We start from the raw sequence: 17,407 nt of genomic DNA, 5'->3' as shown, positions 1-17,407 counted from the left end.
AATGTGCTCCCCACCAGTGAGACCATTCATTCCATTGTAACTATCCAACCTCCCAAAGTTTCAACACCTCTTGCGATGGTTTGACCCCTTTCCGTTTTAACAGTACAAATTCTACAAACACCCTCCATATCTTCTCAAAGTAATTTTTCCTGCATATTCCCTGTCTTACCTTAATGGCACATGTTAATTTATCATTAATGGCTATATCCCACACCTCTTTATACCATTCTTCCATTTTATATTCTGCTTACCCCCTTCCACTTCCTAGCCATAATAACTCATGCAGCTGTCAATAAATTTGTGAGCAAGTCCTTCATAGCCTGTGAACCTTCCACCCCATCGTAAATTGATAATAATGCTACCTCTGGACTTTTGGTCAGCTTTAACCCAGTTATTTCTGTTATCTCCTTAAACACCCTTTGCCATTTTGTTTTTTATATATATATTTATACCCCCACCACGTGAACATACTTCCCTGTTTCCTGGCATCCCCTCCAACATAACACCGGGTATTCCTTGTTTATTTGGTTTAATCTGACTGGTGTTAAATACCATCTCCAAATTGATTTATAATAATTTTCTTTTATTCTTACATTATTTTTAATATTCTGCTACTCCCTCCCACCCATGTTTTCATAGAATCATAGAATCCTGTAATGCAAGAATCCTGCACTTTGTGTTGGCTCTCTCTCACACAATACCAATTTTATCGATATTTTGTGGCAGTGGTTTTCAAACTGCGTGCAGATCGGCACCATGCATTTAAAGTACACCTGACACACATTTAAAGCACATAACTGCCCCCAAAGAATCCTGGGAGCTGCACTTTCCCCCTCACAGAGCTACAAATTCCCAGCATCCTTAACAGACTACAGCTCCCAAGATTCCTTAGGGGAACCGGTGCTCTTTCAATGTGTGTTGGGTGTGCTTCAAGTGAATAGTGTGGCTCCGCCTTGTGTGAGAGGAGAAGACCTGGAATTGCTCAGTGCCTTATCTTGGGGTTTCTCCTACTTCCAGCATCCTCCCCTCTCATCTAGACCCCATTTTTGAACAAATACTTCACTGGACACAGAATGGAACATTTGCAAGAGACCCCAAATGGCAGAAAGAACACAGGCATACATATCATTTCCAAGTTCAGAGTCTGCAAAGCCAACTAAGTTCCCCAGACCAAAGTACTCTGGTTTCTGTATATTTCTAGACTCCGGCTTTTTCCAAGGTCTTGTCTATTTTCTTTTTGGCTACCTGAAAATCCACTTTGACTGCACAACTTCACTGTGATCTGCACAAGGGGCGGGCCAAGCGGCCCCGAGCCACCGTGTCACACCCAGGAGAGACGCGTGGCTCGGGCGTACTGCAGGCCAGGCCTCGTAGTAAGTGCCGCCCCCCCCCGCGGTGTGCCATTTTGTCACCCCCTCAGGGATTACACCGCACCCCCTGCACCCCCCTTCCTACTTCTTCACCCCCATCGTTCTGCCCGGACACTGAGGTCCAGTGCTGAGGGCCTTCTGGCGGTTCCCTCACTGCGAGAAGCCAAGTTACAGGGAACCAGGCAGAGGGCCTTCTCGGTGGTGGCACCCGCCCTGTGGAACGCCCTCCCACCAGATGTCAAAGAGAAGAACAACTACCAGACTTTTAGAGACACTGTTTAGGGAAACTTTTAATGTTTAACAGACCACTGTATTTTAATACTTTGTTGGAAGCCGCCCAGGGTGGCTGGTGAGACCCAGCCAGATTGGCAGGGTATAAATAATAAATTATTATTATTATGTCCCTGCTCACTGACACTAAGCACAGCCAGATCAGCAGTTCACTCCATCCCGATCACCCTTCTCTGTCTTATGCTCTTTCCTAATCATGTCATTTTACCCCTATATAATTAGAATCTGAACCTTGCCCTACGAGCAAATAAGTCTCCTGAAATGCAATGACTGATTCCAAGAGTCAAAGCTTCATGTGGACTATATTGTGTAAGAATTAGGCCTGGCAGCACTGTAATCGGCACACTCTATTATCTTGTCTCAGTCGGTCTTTTGTGCCCCAGATCCTTTACATTGGGGTCCATTTTATCTATACAGGCCCCACATAGGCTTTTCCGATTAGCAGAAAAGCTCAGTTATCCAACCCCCAAACCGTTTGAAGGCGGGGAAAGATAGGGATGTGTGCTTTTTAATGTTTAATGTTTTATCATGTTTTTAGATATGTTGGAAGCCACCCGGAGTGACTGGGGCAACCCATTCAGATGGGTGGGGTATAAATGCTAAACCAGTAATAATAAATATTATTATGGAATAACAGTAAAGGTACCCCTGCCCGTACGGGCCAGTCGTGTCCGACTCTGGGGTTGTGTGCTCATCTCACTCTAGAGGCCGTGAGCCGGCGCCGTCCAATGACACTTCCGGGTCACGTGGCCAGCGTGACGAAGCTGCATCTGGTGAGCCAGCGCAGCACACGGAAACGCCGTTTACCTTCCCGCTTGTAAGCGGTCCCTATTTATCTACTTGCACTTTGACGTGCTTTCGAACTGCTAGGTGGGCAGGAGCTGGGACCAAACGATGGGAGCTCACGCCGCTGTGGGGATTCGAACCGCGACCATACGATTGGCAAGTCCTAGGCACTGAGGTTTTACCCACAGCGCCACTCGTGTCCCATTATTATGGAATAGGACGTCCCTATTTTCATTGGAGAAATGTTGGAGGGTACATGGCTCATGTGCAGACAATGGCCAATAAGGACATGTGACAGTGTATGGAAGTGGCTGGGAATGGAGGCAGAAAAGGGGGTGTAAGTGGGCTTATGTCATGCACAATGACCCAGAACACAACCCTCGTGCAAATCGTGGTTGCCTGAATTACCATTTCCTACTCGGAATGAAATAGCAAACATATTGTAAATGCATGAACTGTGGCATAACACAGGAATGTCTTCGGTGGAAAGTTCATGGATCAATATTCCCAAATCCAGCCTAGATATCCAGTGACTTCTGGATCTATGCATCCACTATAGGAGAAATGTTCACAATGCACATAAAATATGCATGTTACTTCCTGCATGACTATCAATCTTCACTTGCAAAGTTGCAAGGGAGCACATAGAGGTGGCCCTAAATTTACAGTCTTTGATGCAGAGTTTGAAAATTGCTATATTCACCTGCACATCTCCCCCAACGCCTCCAACCATTGGATCTTCTTCTAAAACCTTGACCATTTCCACTGATGAAGCTGGATCAAGCATTGTATCCGAGTCGCAAACCTGTCCACGAGAAAAATAAGTAAATGTGGAATTAATAAAGGAACCAGAGTCAGCACTGCCGAAAACTTTGTGTTTCACAAATGTTGCGTTTCGAAACAAATCCTATCAAGCGAATCACAGGTTGTGGGACCCACGTTGGCAAAGCCAGTGTGGTGTAGTGGTTAAGAGCAGTAGTCTCGTAATCTGGGGAACGGGGTTCGCGTCTCCGCTCCTCCACATGCAGCTGCTGGGTGACCTTGGGCCAGTCACACTTCTTTGAAGTCTCTCAGCCCCACTCACCTCACAGAGTGTTTGTTGTGGGGGAGGAAGGGAAAGGAGAATGTTAGCGGCCTTGAGACTCCTTCGGGTAGTGATAAAGCGGGATATCAAATCCAAACTCTTCTTCTTCTTCAAAGCTTAGCAACACTTACAAAACTTGAAAAAAGGTTACCCCGTTCACATAAGGGGATGATGCCTTTGGCAGATTTCAATTTTTAACTGCAAATTTCAACTATGCACTTTTTCACATTGTAAGGCTTAAAGATTCTCTTTGTTTCCTCACATCTGACTCCGCTCGCTCTAAAACACTTCCCACCGGAATCTGCAATGTTTCTCCTTTTAAACCCTATTTGTGTCAAGCTAGCAGGCATACCCTTTAAATGTAACAGCAGTTGTGTGAGTACTGTGGCTATAAAGAAATGTCTGTTCTCAGAATCAGAGGTATTTATTTTATTCGCACATTGGATCAACTTCTTTGAACAAGGACCGTGTTCATGAGATGGGGCATGGAGAAGTGTGTGTGTGTGTGTGTGTGTGTGTGTGTGTGTGTGTGTGTGTGTGTTGGGGGGGGGGGACTTTGCGGGTGTTCTGCACTTTTCCTGATCCCATTTGACAGAAGGAAACCGGATGCATTTGGTGCCCCCAGTTCAAAAGTTTCCCGCTGTCCTAAGGGGGAATGAATGATGAGTGAACCTACAGATGCTTATAAAAATTGGCAGAGGATCTGGGAAGAAATACGATAGCCCCCCTTTTTTTTTCACTCACAGAAGGTTTAGCCATTCATGTATATATGATTCCAGAAGCTGATTCTGCCAACCAGATCTCTTTGAACCTGTGTTTCATGGAGCTCTCTCATTCACAATACACCTATAGAACTGTTTCTCATAATCGCTTGCTCGCATTTTGTAGCATTTAATGTTGCTCTGCTTGTTGTTATTATGCTCTTGTATTGTTTCAAAAGGGACGCAGGTGGCGCTGTGGGTTAAACCACAGAGCCTAGGACTTGCCGTTCAGAAGGTTGGCGGTTCGAATCCCCACGACGGGGTGAACTCCCGTTGTTCGGTCCCTGCTCCTGCCAACCTAGCAGTTCAAAAGCACGTCAAAGTGCAAGTAGATAAATAGGTACTGCTCCGGCGGGAAGGTAAACAGCGTTTCCGTGCACTACTCTGGTTCGCCAGAAGCGGCTTGGTCATGTTGGCCACATGACCCGGACGAGCTGTATGCCGGCTCCCTCGGCCAATAAAGCGAGATGAGTGCCACAACCCCAGAGTCGGTCACGACTGGACCTGGTCAGGGGTCCCTTTACCTTTACCTATTGTTTCAAAGGATATTCTGATCTCATTTCTAGTATGTTTGAAATGTTCTGCAGGTATGGCTTTCTTCTCCTTTGAAAAGAGTTGTTGAGTAAAATGATCATGGCAGCAGATGCTCACTTAAGGGCAGAAGACAGAGCACAACCGGCTCAACCATGAGGCTGTGTGAGGTGGCTGCCTCAGGTGGCACTCCACAAGGAGCATCATCCCCATTCCGATGCCCAGTTTTGCTGCTGGTCTCCCCAACCTCAAGGGACACAGACTCATAGAATTGTAGCAACGCAGAAATCTCAGATAGAGCATCCATGGCAGATGGACACTCAACCTCTGCTTAAAAAGGAAGGAGAGTCCACAACCTCCCAGAGGAGACTGTTCCATTGTTATAACAGCTCTTACGGTCAGAAAGTTTTAGTCAGAAATCTCCTTTATTGTAACTTGAAACCAGTGGTTCGAGTCCTACCCTCTGGAGAAGGAGAAAACAAGCTTGTTCCCTCCTTCCATGTGACACTGAATGAATTTTCATGAGGATTGCTTTGAAAAATGCAAATCGCTGCAGAAATCTGGAGAAGCAAATTTAATATTGGAAAAACGAGCAACGGAGAGAATTGAAATTCAAAGTTCCTTCCACCCACTAATTGTTGCAAATGTTTCTATTCTAAGCCTTCCTCTAATGAGCTCTGGGTAACATTCACTTGGGCCTCCCCAGTTATCCTCAAAACAACCCTGTTGAGCTGACCAGTCATGACCAGATCACATAGTGAAACTTCGCAGGTCAAGCAGGAATTCAAACCCAGGCCTTTTATCACCAACTTCACCAGGAGCAGGTCATAGACCTGACAGTGACCCTAGGTGAATCTGATAGGTCAAGGGACAGAGCCAAGGGTGGTGCTAACAGGTTATAGGGGAGCCTGCTATAAAGAGAGTGTTTATTAATATTTCTGACTCCCATTCATTAGTTTCCCAGTTAGACCAATAGATTACTGGGTGGAAAGCAGTTCTATTCATAGCTGGCATGAAAGGCATGAATACTGAAATATGAATGTAAATACACCTTTCCCATTCACGAGATCTACAAATGTGTACTCTCTTCATTTAGAAGCGGGGGGGGGGGGGGAATTATAGTCATTTGCATATGGACTTAGAGACCATTAGAGGTGCCTTTTTGTCCATTTGGCAACAAAAACAGCCTTCAGAATGCTGTTAGGGGAAGAACCAGCATCTGTTAGGGTTGTTAGTGCACCACAATGTGGCAATTCTGCTTTGCCTTGTACGTCAGGTGTGTCATGTGGCAGGTACATTAACAAGCAAGCTCTGTGAAGCATTGGGTAGCCATATTCCCTGATATTTATGATAAATCTCTCTTATTTGAAAGAGCTAATGTGGTGTCATAGGACCTGGGAGACCAGGGTTCAAATCCCTATTTTGCCATGGAGCTAGGAACAAGAAAAATCTGGCCATTTTGGTTTCTCCAGGCGTGTCTACTGCGCCCCATTTTTTCCAGTCTTAAGTTTGGTTCTCTGCCTTTCAGAATCCGTTTACATTTTTTTAAAAACCCTCATGAAAAACTGTAAGCATTTTAGTGCAAATTTCTCCAGATAAGCAGAGCTTTTGTACGCCCTTCTCCTCCTATGCATGTTTTCACAAAGCTGTTTTCCTCAGTAGAATGTATGTTTCCATGCTATTTTCACTCATATAGACATTTATATCCACACTTTACTCTAGAATATGCATTTTTGTACAAATTACTTGGTGGGAGAACTGTGTTGCAAAATTCAGAGTGGTGTGAATTACAGAGGACAGCTGTGTTTCGGTTTGTGTACCGTTTCGCAAAGTGTAATTTAGGTAAATTCACCTTTAAATGAGAACTGAATTCAATATTCCCCCATCCCTACCTTGGGCAAGTGACATACTCTCAGCCCAAGCTACTCACAGGGTTGCTGTGAGGATGCTATGGAGAGTGGAAGAACCATATCTGCCACCTGAGGCTAGAAATGAAATTATTTACAGTGAATCAAAATGTTAAAAAGCCCTCTTCGATTGTTGCTTAAAAAAACCCAACAACACTTCTTAAAAACCCTCCCCCCCCTTTGCCAGATGTATTGCTGGGATCCGAGGCTATGATTCATTCTGTGAGAAACTCTGAGGCACTCATATGCAAACAGATGCTCTTGCTGCTCAGAAAGAGCATCTCAAAGGATTGGCAGAGTCTGCGAAAATGGAGAGATTTTAAAGCCCTATAAAAACTTGTTAAGAAGCAGGGGGAAGGCGGCGGTGGCTGGGTGGGGAGGAGGAGGGGAGCTTAGAAATACAAACAGGAGAGATCCCTCAGCCAAAGAGTGTTGGCTTCATCCTTTACAGCTGCATTACCTCACTCAAGGCAAAAGCTTGGCCTTTAAAGCCTCAGTGACACCGTTCACTTAAAAATGAATTAGGCAGCACCCACCCACCCCCTTTGCAAAGTACAAGCTGCAGGCAAGGATTATTTGCCAGCTGGGCTGCATCTGACATAGACATACCCCCCCCTTTCCTTACTAGGCCTGGTAAAATGGAAGGGGCAAAAAGCTTACAAAGAAAGAACTAACTCATGCAGGCTACTTGTATTTATAATTGCCGTTGAGCTTTGGGGAGGAATACATGGGCGTGGGTTGCCCCCATTTTATCCTTTCAGAGAGGTAGACTGGGGCCAAGAGACAGAAAGAGGGAGGGAGGGAGAAGAATGTCCCAACAGGCCACATTCACAACATATGTTTAAAGTACCACGATACCACTTTAAACCATCATGGCTTCCCCCAAATAATTATGGGAGCTCCTTGTTGTGGGTGTTGCTGTTTAAGAGGCCTCTACTCCCCTCACAACCGAGCCACAGTTTCCCCTGATTGTTAAACCATTCTGAGATCTGTAGTTCTGCGAGGGGAATGAGCGTCTCCCAACATCTCTCAGCACCCGCAACAAACTACAGCTCCTAGTATTCTTTGAGGGAAGCCATGAGCGTTTACTAGTGGCGCTGTGGTCTAAACCACTGAGCCCCTTGGGCTTGCCGATCAGAAGGTCAGCGGTTCAAATCCCTGCAATGGGGTGAGCTCCCGTTGCTCGGTCCCTGCTCCTGCCAACCTAGCAGTTCGAAAGCACATCAAAGTGCAAGTAGATAAACAGGTACCGCTCCGGCGGGAAGGTAAACAGTGTTTCCGTGCGCTGCTCTGGTTTTGGTGTTCTGTTGCGCCAGAAGCGGCTTGATCATGCTGGCTACATGGACCGGAAAAACTGTCTGCGGGCAAACGCCGGTTCTCAGGGGCTGTAAAGCGAGATGAGCACCACAACCCCAGAGTTGTCTGCGACTGGACTTAACTGTCAGGGGTCCTTTACCTTTTTATCGAAGTTTTACATATATGGTGTAAATGTTGGCCCCCAGTGAGGTTCAGGGCTGAGTGAGGATTCAAAAGCTGATCTCTGCTACCAAAGTTCAAGGCTCTTCACTCTGGAGGAATGCAGATAGGCAGGCCCTGGTGTGAGGCATTTGCGGCACAAAGATACTGCCACAGATTGACACTGTGTTGGGTGTTCAAGGGACTGGGGTGAATTCTGTGTGGCAGGTGACTCCCACACCCTAATGACTGTGGTAGGGCCACTGGAGGCTGCTCCATAACCCCAATGGGCCAGTGCCCAAAAACCTTAACCTACTCCACCTGTCTGCCTCCTTATTTACAACCAGCCATGAGGTGGGGGCTGCCGGTCATTGGCTCTGGTTTCCCATATTGTAGTCCCCTTGCCTTCTGCCTCACCAGCCCCACTGGGCACCAGTCACCACTGGTAGGGGCACCCAGGACCCAGGCTATGGTACAGATGCTAGTCTTCCTCTCCTGGAATAGAGGGGTGTAGGGTATAGAGAAACACTTGAAGGAGCTGGGTATGTTTAGCCTGGAAAAGAGGAGACTGAGAGGAGATATGATAGCCATCTTCAAATATCTCAAGGGCTGTGGGAGGCAGAGCTTCATGGAAGACATGGAAGACAGAACTTCAAGTTACACGTTACAAGAAAGGAGATTCCGGCTAAACATTCAAAGAAGGTTTCTGACAGTAAGAGCTGTTAAAGACAGTGGAACAGATTCCCACGAGAAGCCGTGGACTCTGAGAATCCTCCGGAAAAACAATCTCTCAAAGGACCTGTTGATGGCATTTTACCATTGTACTCTTGAGAGTGTATTAACTTATGATTTGTGTGTGTGGTTTGGGAGCTGCACAATCAGGGGGAAAAACAATGCTGTCCAGGGTTATAAAGACTGCGGAGAGAATAATTGGGTGTACTCTTCCCACCTTGGATCAAATCTATGCTTCCAGGTGCTATAAGAAAGCTGCAGAGATAGCGCAGGATAGTGCGCAGGATAATGATCTCTTTCAGCTTCTGCCTTCTGGAAGAAGGTACAGGGTTATAAAGACTAGGACTAGCCGCCTGAGAAACAGTTTCTATCCAAATACGATTTGGGTTTTAAACGCAGTGTAAGGAGTGTCTAGGGGGACACGGGTGGCGCTGTGGGTAAAACCTCAGCGCCTAGGACTTGCCGATCGTATGGTTGGCGGTTCGAATCCCCACAGTGGGGTGCGCTCCCGTCGTTCGGTCCCAGCGCCTGCCAACCTAGCAGTTCGAAAGCACCCCCAGGTGCAAGTAGATAAGTAGGGACCGCTTACCAGCGGGAAGTTAAACGGCATTCCGTGTGCTGCGCTGGCTCACCAGATGCAGCTTGTCACACTGGCCACGTGACCCGGAAGTGTCTGCGGACAGCGCTGGCTCCCGGCCTATAGAGTGAGATGAGCGCACAACCCTAGAGTCTGGCAAGACTGGCCCGTACGGGCAGGGGTACCTTTACCTTTTTAAGGAGTATCTATGGGAGTATATTGTATTTAAAAATGGGGTATCAGAGTTTTTAGGGGGCTAACCAGGTTGTGATAGCAGGTTTGTTTTGCATGTCTTTTGTAGATTTGTTCAATTTCATTGTTCTGTATGGGACAATGACAATAAAGATTATCGTATTCTTCCTTGGAGGCTTTTAAGCAGAGGTTGGATGGCCATCTGTCATGGATGCTTTAGCTGAGAGTCCTGCAGGGCAGGGGGTTGGACTAGATAACCCTTGGGTCCCTTTGAGCTCTAAGATTCTATGACCTTTCTAAGAGAGACCTTATTTGCAAGCAGCAGCAACGCGAATGATGCTTTCAACAATTTGTAGATATAAACAAAGGCAGGGTTTTTTTTACACCAGTTAGGAAACTGGACTAGTTAAGTAACACAGCGAGGCAACTTCAATCCCATTGGATTGGGTACCCATTATATATTTTTTGCTTAAAAGCAACTGAGGCAGAAAAAGATTGCCAGAGATAGGGGGTTGGTCAACCCCTTCATAACAACATAGGACACTCTTGTACAGTCAGGTTATGGGACTATCTCATCTACTATCATCTAAACTTGCTGCCACTGAAACACCTCCATAGCAGCCAATTCCAGTGGGACAAGGGTTCCCTGGCACCCACAATTATATATAATTGGGGGGGGGAGCTCCGCCCTCTGCAACCATCGAGTGAAGCATCCTTTTCCGGGAGTGGGGCTCAGATGTGGAGGCAGTGTCTCGCTGAGCTCCTCCCTATGGAAAGGGGTGCCTCGCTGGCTGTGGGGAGGCATGTGTGTGTGATGTCACACCCACAATCCTGAGGGCAAGATTCCCCCCCCCCCATCACCACCTGTGTTTCACACAGGAATCTCCTCCCTGGAGATGCTGGGGTTGAAACTAGGACTTTTCTGCACAGAAAGCATAACCTTTCCCACTCAGTTCCAGCCTCTCGTCCCTTCCATTTCTCCATGTTAACTTGCTACTTCCTGTAGCTCAGCAAATCAGTCTCTTAAGCTTAAGCCAAGAAAGAGTATTCTCTATAAGATTGAATATCAATATACGCATCGAGACTTTGAGATTAGACCACTGAAGAAGCCCGATAAACTATCTTGGGAATGTGCTACCTGCAAGCCCCAGTAAAAGGGCCCCATTGGGGGTGAACAGCGGCCTCGTGATTACTTGGACTGCCAGGGCAAAACAGGTGCAAAACACCTGCACCCTGTCATCCACAACTTCATTAACCTCTATCTACAACTCCACTAGCATCTCTCGGTATTGTGAATAACACCGAACTTACCTTTTGTTGGTATCTGCACGAACTTATCTAAAAGACTGAGTTAAGCATTTGAAAAACCTATTGAAACCAGACATTATAGGTTCATTTTAGGTTGGGTAGTTCGCAAGTCTCTGTGGCTTTGTTTAATGTTTTCTATTTTTCTCAGAAGGTTGATAAAGAATGTATAATTTATTGTTCTGTGTATATTAACCGCCAACGTGTTGCATGAGTCGCACTACTTCCTGTAGCTCAGCAGTAGTGAAACCTCTGTCCTGTGGGTGTAATTGGGCCTGGTGTGAGTCCCAAGTTTGCTTGCTGAGCTTCTTCTGACAAACTGTGCCCTATACCCCATCATAGGTATGGGGTACCTCTGGATGCAGCTACAAAGGAACAGCTGGGCACTTAAAATTGAAACCCAGAGTGTCCCTTTGTAAGTTGGACTTTTTGTTTCTGACTGGGAGCTCAGCTAGGATCAGCTGCAGTTCAGAGTTCCTCGTTGGGAACTCCCTAGTGTAGTTCCATCGCTTTCGCCTTTTGAAGGAATTGGCTTGAATTCAAGTAAGTTCCCAGAAACAGAGCATTTCCCCTAATGATGTAAGCTAATAGATAGTGGGAGATCCCAGTTACATGAGACAAGTAAATAGCAACCCACACTCTGCAATTCTCTTCTTCAGACCAACAGCCCACTGAGAGGCTGTAACTGCTGTCTTTGCAGTCTTATAACCCTGATTCATAGCCATCATACAGGTTATCAGCAGTGGTCAACAAGGTAGGACAGCAGTGCTTACCTGACCTCCTGTCACCTGCATCACTGCAGTGTACTGGGAAGGGTGAGATGGCCGTGAGTGAGTTGGCAGAATGCAAGCGCACTTGGCAGCAGCACAGGTTGGCTCTGCCAGCGCATTTGCACTGCGCTGGCCAAACTACCACCTCTCCCTTCTCCTTCCCAGTAATACAGGTTGATAGGGCAGGTAAGTGCTACCACCCCACCAGCTGCTGTTGCAGGATATGTAATTCAGCAAGTGATTAATCTATGGATTTAGAAACAACTGCCAATAAACAGATAAGGTAAACAGAAGCATGTGTAAACAGAGGCAAAGAATCTATCCCTGCTTTTAAAAAATATGGTTGGGAAAAGAATATCATTCAGAGAAGAAATGGCTGCCACAATGTTTGTCCCAATTTCAAACTGGTGATGCTTCGGGGTCCAGATAATCATAGATATCATTTGCAGGTTTTGGGGTGCTCCCCTTACCATATTCATTGCATACTGGACCATGAGTTAAGGTCCAGTATGCAAAGAATATGGTAAGGTAATCTCTTTGTGAGGTTAGGCATTGGGTAAGCCTTTGTTTGGATGGAGGGGAGGTTGTAGCCTTTGCCTGCCCCTCTCAGTAAGGGTATCCTGTTAAAGGGATCCGGGGGTGTGGATTCTGTCTGATTCTGTCAGACGTGGGCTAGGGCCATGTCACAACCCCAGTGGGAACCCCTTGGGGTGCCCCTATTTGATGTACGTCATAGGGCTCCCCCTATTGGTGGTTTACTCTTAGATGGACTTCCTGCAGGCAGGTTGGAGTAGAGATCTAGCCTGGCTTCACCCAATGCCTAAGCCAAACCGCTCACATCTGTAACCAATAAAATTGTGGCCTATTTGAACCCATAAACCAAAACACTCATGTCCATGTGTTTATTGTCCATTAGGGAACTGCGGGTCACGGGGCCTTGGCACGTAAGTGCCACACACACACACCCGGTGTACTGGTGTCTGAATTTGTTATGGTTTGTGAACGCTTCTAAGTTAAGTAACTGCACAGCTCAGTGTCAGGTTCTGCCCATCCCCTTAAAACTGGCCCTGCACCAGCATGATGTGTCACTGTGTACTATCTGACCAGCCTTAACTATTTCAGAAGCTAAAGCTTTTCAACAGCCCTGCTGTTTTCCAAATGGAGAGTGAAAGGGGCGCTCTGTTCACCGAGGGACTAGGATAGGCTACGCACTGCAACGTCCAGCACAAGATGTACAAGACCTGCTTTCTTTGGAGGCTTGTTTTACTTGGCAGTGAAGAAGGGCTTTTTCATACCTACCTGCACATAATCCACGCTTCTCCCCAGTGCTTTGAACGCTGTGTACATCACTTCTCTTTTCCCGCCCCATTTTTGCATGATGCAAACACTTTTGTTGGACAGGACGAGCTGAGTGACGTGCTGCATGCTCTCCTTATGCGACTCTTCCGTCTCCTCGGGGCCTCTCTGGTGGAAGTTATTCCTCCAGACGTAAGTAGCAGACTTATCCCTGCCCATGATTTCGCTAAAAATGTCCATCATGTAAACGTCATCTTCAGAATTCCCATCGATGACCATAATCACCTTAATTCCAGGGTAGGTGAGCCTTTTCACGGAAAGTAAACACTTCCTTAAGTAGTTGGGGTCCTCCTGGTAGGCAGCAATGCAAAGGGCGACAGTTTTGTTCAGCTTGATGGGCGTCTCAAGAGACCGTTTCATTTTCCTGTGTTCGAGGAAGGCAAACAGGCTTTGGATGATGAGGTGCGATGCCAGAATGGCGCCGTAGAGTCCAAAGGAGAAGTAATAGTTGTCCGTTTGGATAAACTGGTAGCCAACAATGTAAGCAGCGGAGATCCCAAGCAGGAGGGACACCCCAAAGAGTGTGGTTCCAAGTATTCTCAAGATACATAGAAACCTCTCGCAATGCATCTGCAATGGATCAAGACAGGTCATGGTTACTTAAGCATACTTCTGGATAAAAGAGATGATGGGGTTAGTTTAAGGCAGGGGTAAGGAAACCTGTTGGGACTCAGGTGGCGCTGTGGGTTAAACCACAGAGCCTAGGGCTTGCCGATCAGAAGGTTGGTGGTTCGAAACCCTGTGACGGGGTGAGCTCCCATTGCTCGGTCCCTGCTCCTGCCAACCTAGCAGTTCAAAGGCACGTCAAAGTGCAAGTAGATAAATAGGTACCACTCTGGCAGGAAGGTAAACTGCATTTCCATGTGCTGCTCCAGAAGCGGCTTAGTCATGCTGGCCACATGACCCGGAAGCTGTACGCTGGCTCCCTCAGCCAATAAAGTGAGATGAGCGCCAAAACCCCAGAGTCTGCCACGACTGGACCTAATGGTCAGGGGTCCCTTCAACTTTAAGAAAACCTGTGACACTTGTTGCACTCCAACTCCCTAGCTGATGTATTCAATATTCAGGAATGATGGGAGATGGAGTAGCAGTGGACTGCATGGCAAGGCTACGCCGTTTACCTGATCTTCCTCTGCCTGAGTTGCTGTTGTATTCTGGGACACGGGGGCAGTGAGGCTGGTGCGGTGCAAACAGGCCGACAGGAGCACTAGGTAGGCTCCACCTGTGCATTTGCACTGAACTCACCACAACCTCTCCCCCTTCCCTTCTCCATCCTGGTATGCGGCATCGACTCAACCACAGGGAGGTCAGGTAGCCTCACCAACAACAACTGAAGGGCCACAAGTTCCCCACAGCTAGATAGAGGGAAACAGGTTTATGACACCAAAGACACAGCTATAAGCTGCAAGTTAATAGCTTCCAGATTCTGATTGAGGGGAGACATATGTAATATTGAAAAAACAGGGAGCAATAATGGTAGAATCATTGCAAACAATCATGTGCAATCTGGTTATAGTTCTACTCAAACTACATAAAATGCTGGCGCGTATTTATCTATCTTGGATGCTGCATTAACAACAGAGCCAAATGAATCATGTTTTGAGCTTATAAAAAGCTACTTCTTCACCAGGAGAAATGTAGTTCAAAATTCCCAAAGCGTTTCTATAGAACATCTTGGAAAATGTTAGGTTTTGTCAATAAACTTTTGTACTTGCTACTTAGTCCTGTCTGATACCTGTTGATTGGATCTTGTGCTACAAGCCCAGGCAATAATCAACAGATAAACCATTGCTTTGTTATGGGCTCCATGGTGGGATATGATGGTCTTTCATATGTTGGACAGTGGCAACTGGGTATTTGCAACTGTGTGTGCCAGGGGAACATAGCAGGTCTCAGGTCCCTGCATGTCTACTTAAAATGCCTTGCAAATAAGAGCAAAAGCAGAAAAAAAATGCAAGTCACTGTCATTCACCCTTGATTCCCCCCATTTGATATTCTGCTCCCCTACAAATGCAAGGGCTCTAAATGACCTGGGTTTATCTGGATCAGCACCACGGTGCCTCACATCGCATTGTTTTCTTAGGTCAGCGTGACCTGGTTCATGTAGGGTACAACCAGAGGACAATTGAAAGCAGCTGCAGAGAAGACGCAAGCAAACTATATTTCTGGATGCAATTCTGCTTATCTCCTGAGACAGATGTGCATTAAGGGTCCTTTTTACGGCTGTATTTTATGTTGCACAGACTAAAATGCAAAACAAGAAAAACAAACTAGTGGATAATGCTCACTTAAGCAGGAAATTGCCAATTCCTACAAACTATGGTGTATCTTATCCCTCTCCCCATATGACTACACCTCTCATTTATGGATTCGAACCGGGATTGTCTACCTAGGAGATCCTTGAGCCCCTCAGGAATCAAGTTAGGAGATTGAACCAGAGACTGGCAAATCAAACATTTTGTCCAAGGAATAGAAATTGGCAGTGGCCGCAGTCTAAACCCATTCAGTGGTGCCACACTGCATGGCTCAATTCCAAGGTGCTGTCCCTTTAAATTATCTTTCCCATTTGGGATGTAACTCCTGTAGTCTCTGGGAGCTCTCCCTGGTCCTGCAGTACCAATATGTAACATAACCAGCTGCTTCTAACTACCTCTTGTAGTTCATAGAGAGTTAGACCAGCACTATTTGATGGTACAATCAGGTCCACTGTTGAACAGATTGTACCATCAGGAAGCTCTTCCTAATGTTTAGTCTAATAAATCCCTTTGACTTGGGTACCACCCTCTGAGTTGAAGGAAAACATATCTGATCATTTTATATGACAGTTTTTTTAAAAAGGCTTTCATATAGTTTTATAATCATATCTTGCAACTCCTTCAACCTCTCTCCGGAAGACTAGATTTCCACTCCCTTTTCTGCATCATTGCCACTCTCCTCAGGACACATTCCAGTTTACTGATATCAGTCTTAAACTGATAGAACTGGATGTAGTACTCAAAGTGTAGTCCGACAAAAGTAGCACAGAGAGGTATTCGATACTTCTTGTGATCTAGACACTATGCTCCCATTAAGGCTTCTTGTTAGATTCCTTACCTAGAACTGCTAAGTCCCAATGCATGTGTAATAAAGAGTGGTCCTTTTCATAGCCTTCAAAGTACCTATAAATTGCATATACAAGGAATATACAGTGTAGCAGCTAATTAATGTGTGTAATTCCCTAGTTCAAAGTTCATCACAGCAATCAATTCACAAGGTGTTTTGTATGATCATCTGTCTTCTTGGTCTCAACGTTCCCTCCACAACATGGGGATAAAATTTGCCTGCTTTACACGACTATAAGAGGGAGAACTGAGAAAATGTATGTAAAATGCTTCATACATTTGAAATGCACCATACCTGTATTAAGTTACACACCAGCAAAACAATATTTGAGATGAAACCCAGCCTTTCTTAGGCATGGAATTCTTATTGTTATGCTTTCATGAATTTTAAATATAAACTACCAAGAGTGACCCCATATTTTTTCCAGCCTAAACACACACACACACAGTTTATAAGCCCCCTTTAAAAACAAAACCCTAGAGCAATCATTTTTCCAAGGTGACAAAACCATGAGCAAGAGTTCCAAAAATCCGTACACTTGTCAGTTGACTGTTACAAGTGTCTCGGAAAAGTTGTACAATATCCTCCCGCTTCAAGTCTTAACTTGCTAGAGAAATCTTGAAGCACAAAGTGACTTCATCAGCTGTGCTGTTCTTCCGTGTTGCTTATACTAATATTAGAAGGTCTTTTTTTAAAGAGAGAGAAAGAGAGAGAGAGAGAGAGAGAGAGAGAGAGAGAGAGAGAGAGAGAGAAAGGAGGTGTCAGACTATATATAGGCTGAGCCCTTTCAGAACTTGAAATAGAATCTGGCAACTTCTGGCATCCTTAGCTTGTCTGTCTCTGGAATCTCCGTAATGCTAAACTCCGCAAGTTATGCATGATCTAACAAGAATGCAAGACTTAACAAGTGAACAAGATGCGAAGGCACCACAGTAATAAGCAAAGTGTATATATTGAAACCTTTCCAGGAACTGAGAGACTTGCCGCTTAGCACTGTGCATCTTTACTCAGAAATTCATTGCACTGTGCTCAGTGGGGCTTACTCCCAGGTCAGTATGCATAGCATCGTGCAAAGGTGGAAGTAATTTCAACAGGACTTACCTCTGAGTAAAGATGCATAGATTTGCATTGCATGGGGGGAGACAGTATCTCAGAAAGTTCTGCTTTAAACCTGGGTTGCATTGCAAT

General features: G+C 45.8%; 1 protein-coding gene across 1 annotated transcript in view; it reads right to left on the bottom strand.

Annotated features, from left to right (window-relative positions):
- HAS2 (hyaluronan synthase 2) overlaps nucleotides 1-17,407 on the bottom strand; it is a 44,414-nt gene that overhangs the window by 4,444 nt on the left and 22,563 nt on the right. Inside the window, exons 2-3 of the mRNA XM_028736222.2 lie at nucleotides 13,061-13,687; nucleotides 3,151-3,252 (exon numbers count right to left, since the gene is read on the bottom strand). Coding sequence (XP_028592055.2) covers nucleotides 3,151-3,252; nucleotides 13,061-13,687 — 729 coding nt within the window. The remainder of the gene's footprint in view (nucleotides 1-3,150; nucleotides 3,253-13,060; nucleotides 13,688-17,407) is intronic.

This window comes from Podarcis muralis, chromosome 8 (assembly GCF_964188315.1).
Source record: "Podarcis muralis chromosome 8, rPodMur119.hap1.1, whole genome shotgun sequence".
NCBI classification, from domain to species: domain Eukaryota; kingdom Metazoa; phylum Chordata; class Lepidosauria; order Squamata; family Lacertidae; genus Podarcis; species Podarcis muralis.
This window is presented reverse-complemented; position numbering and strand designations above follow the sequence as displayed.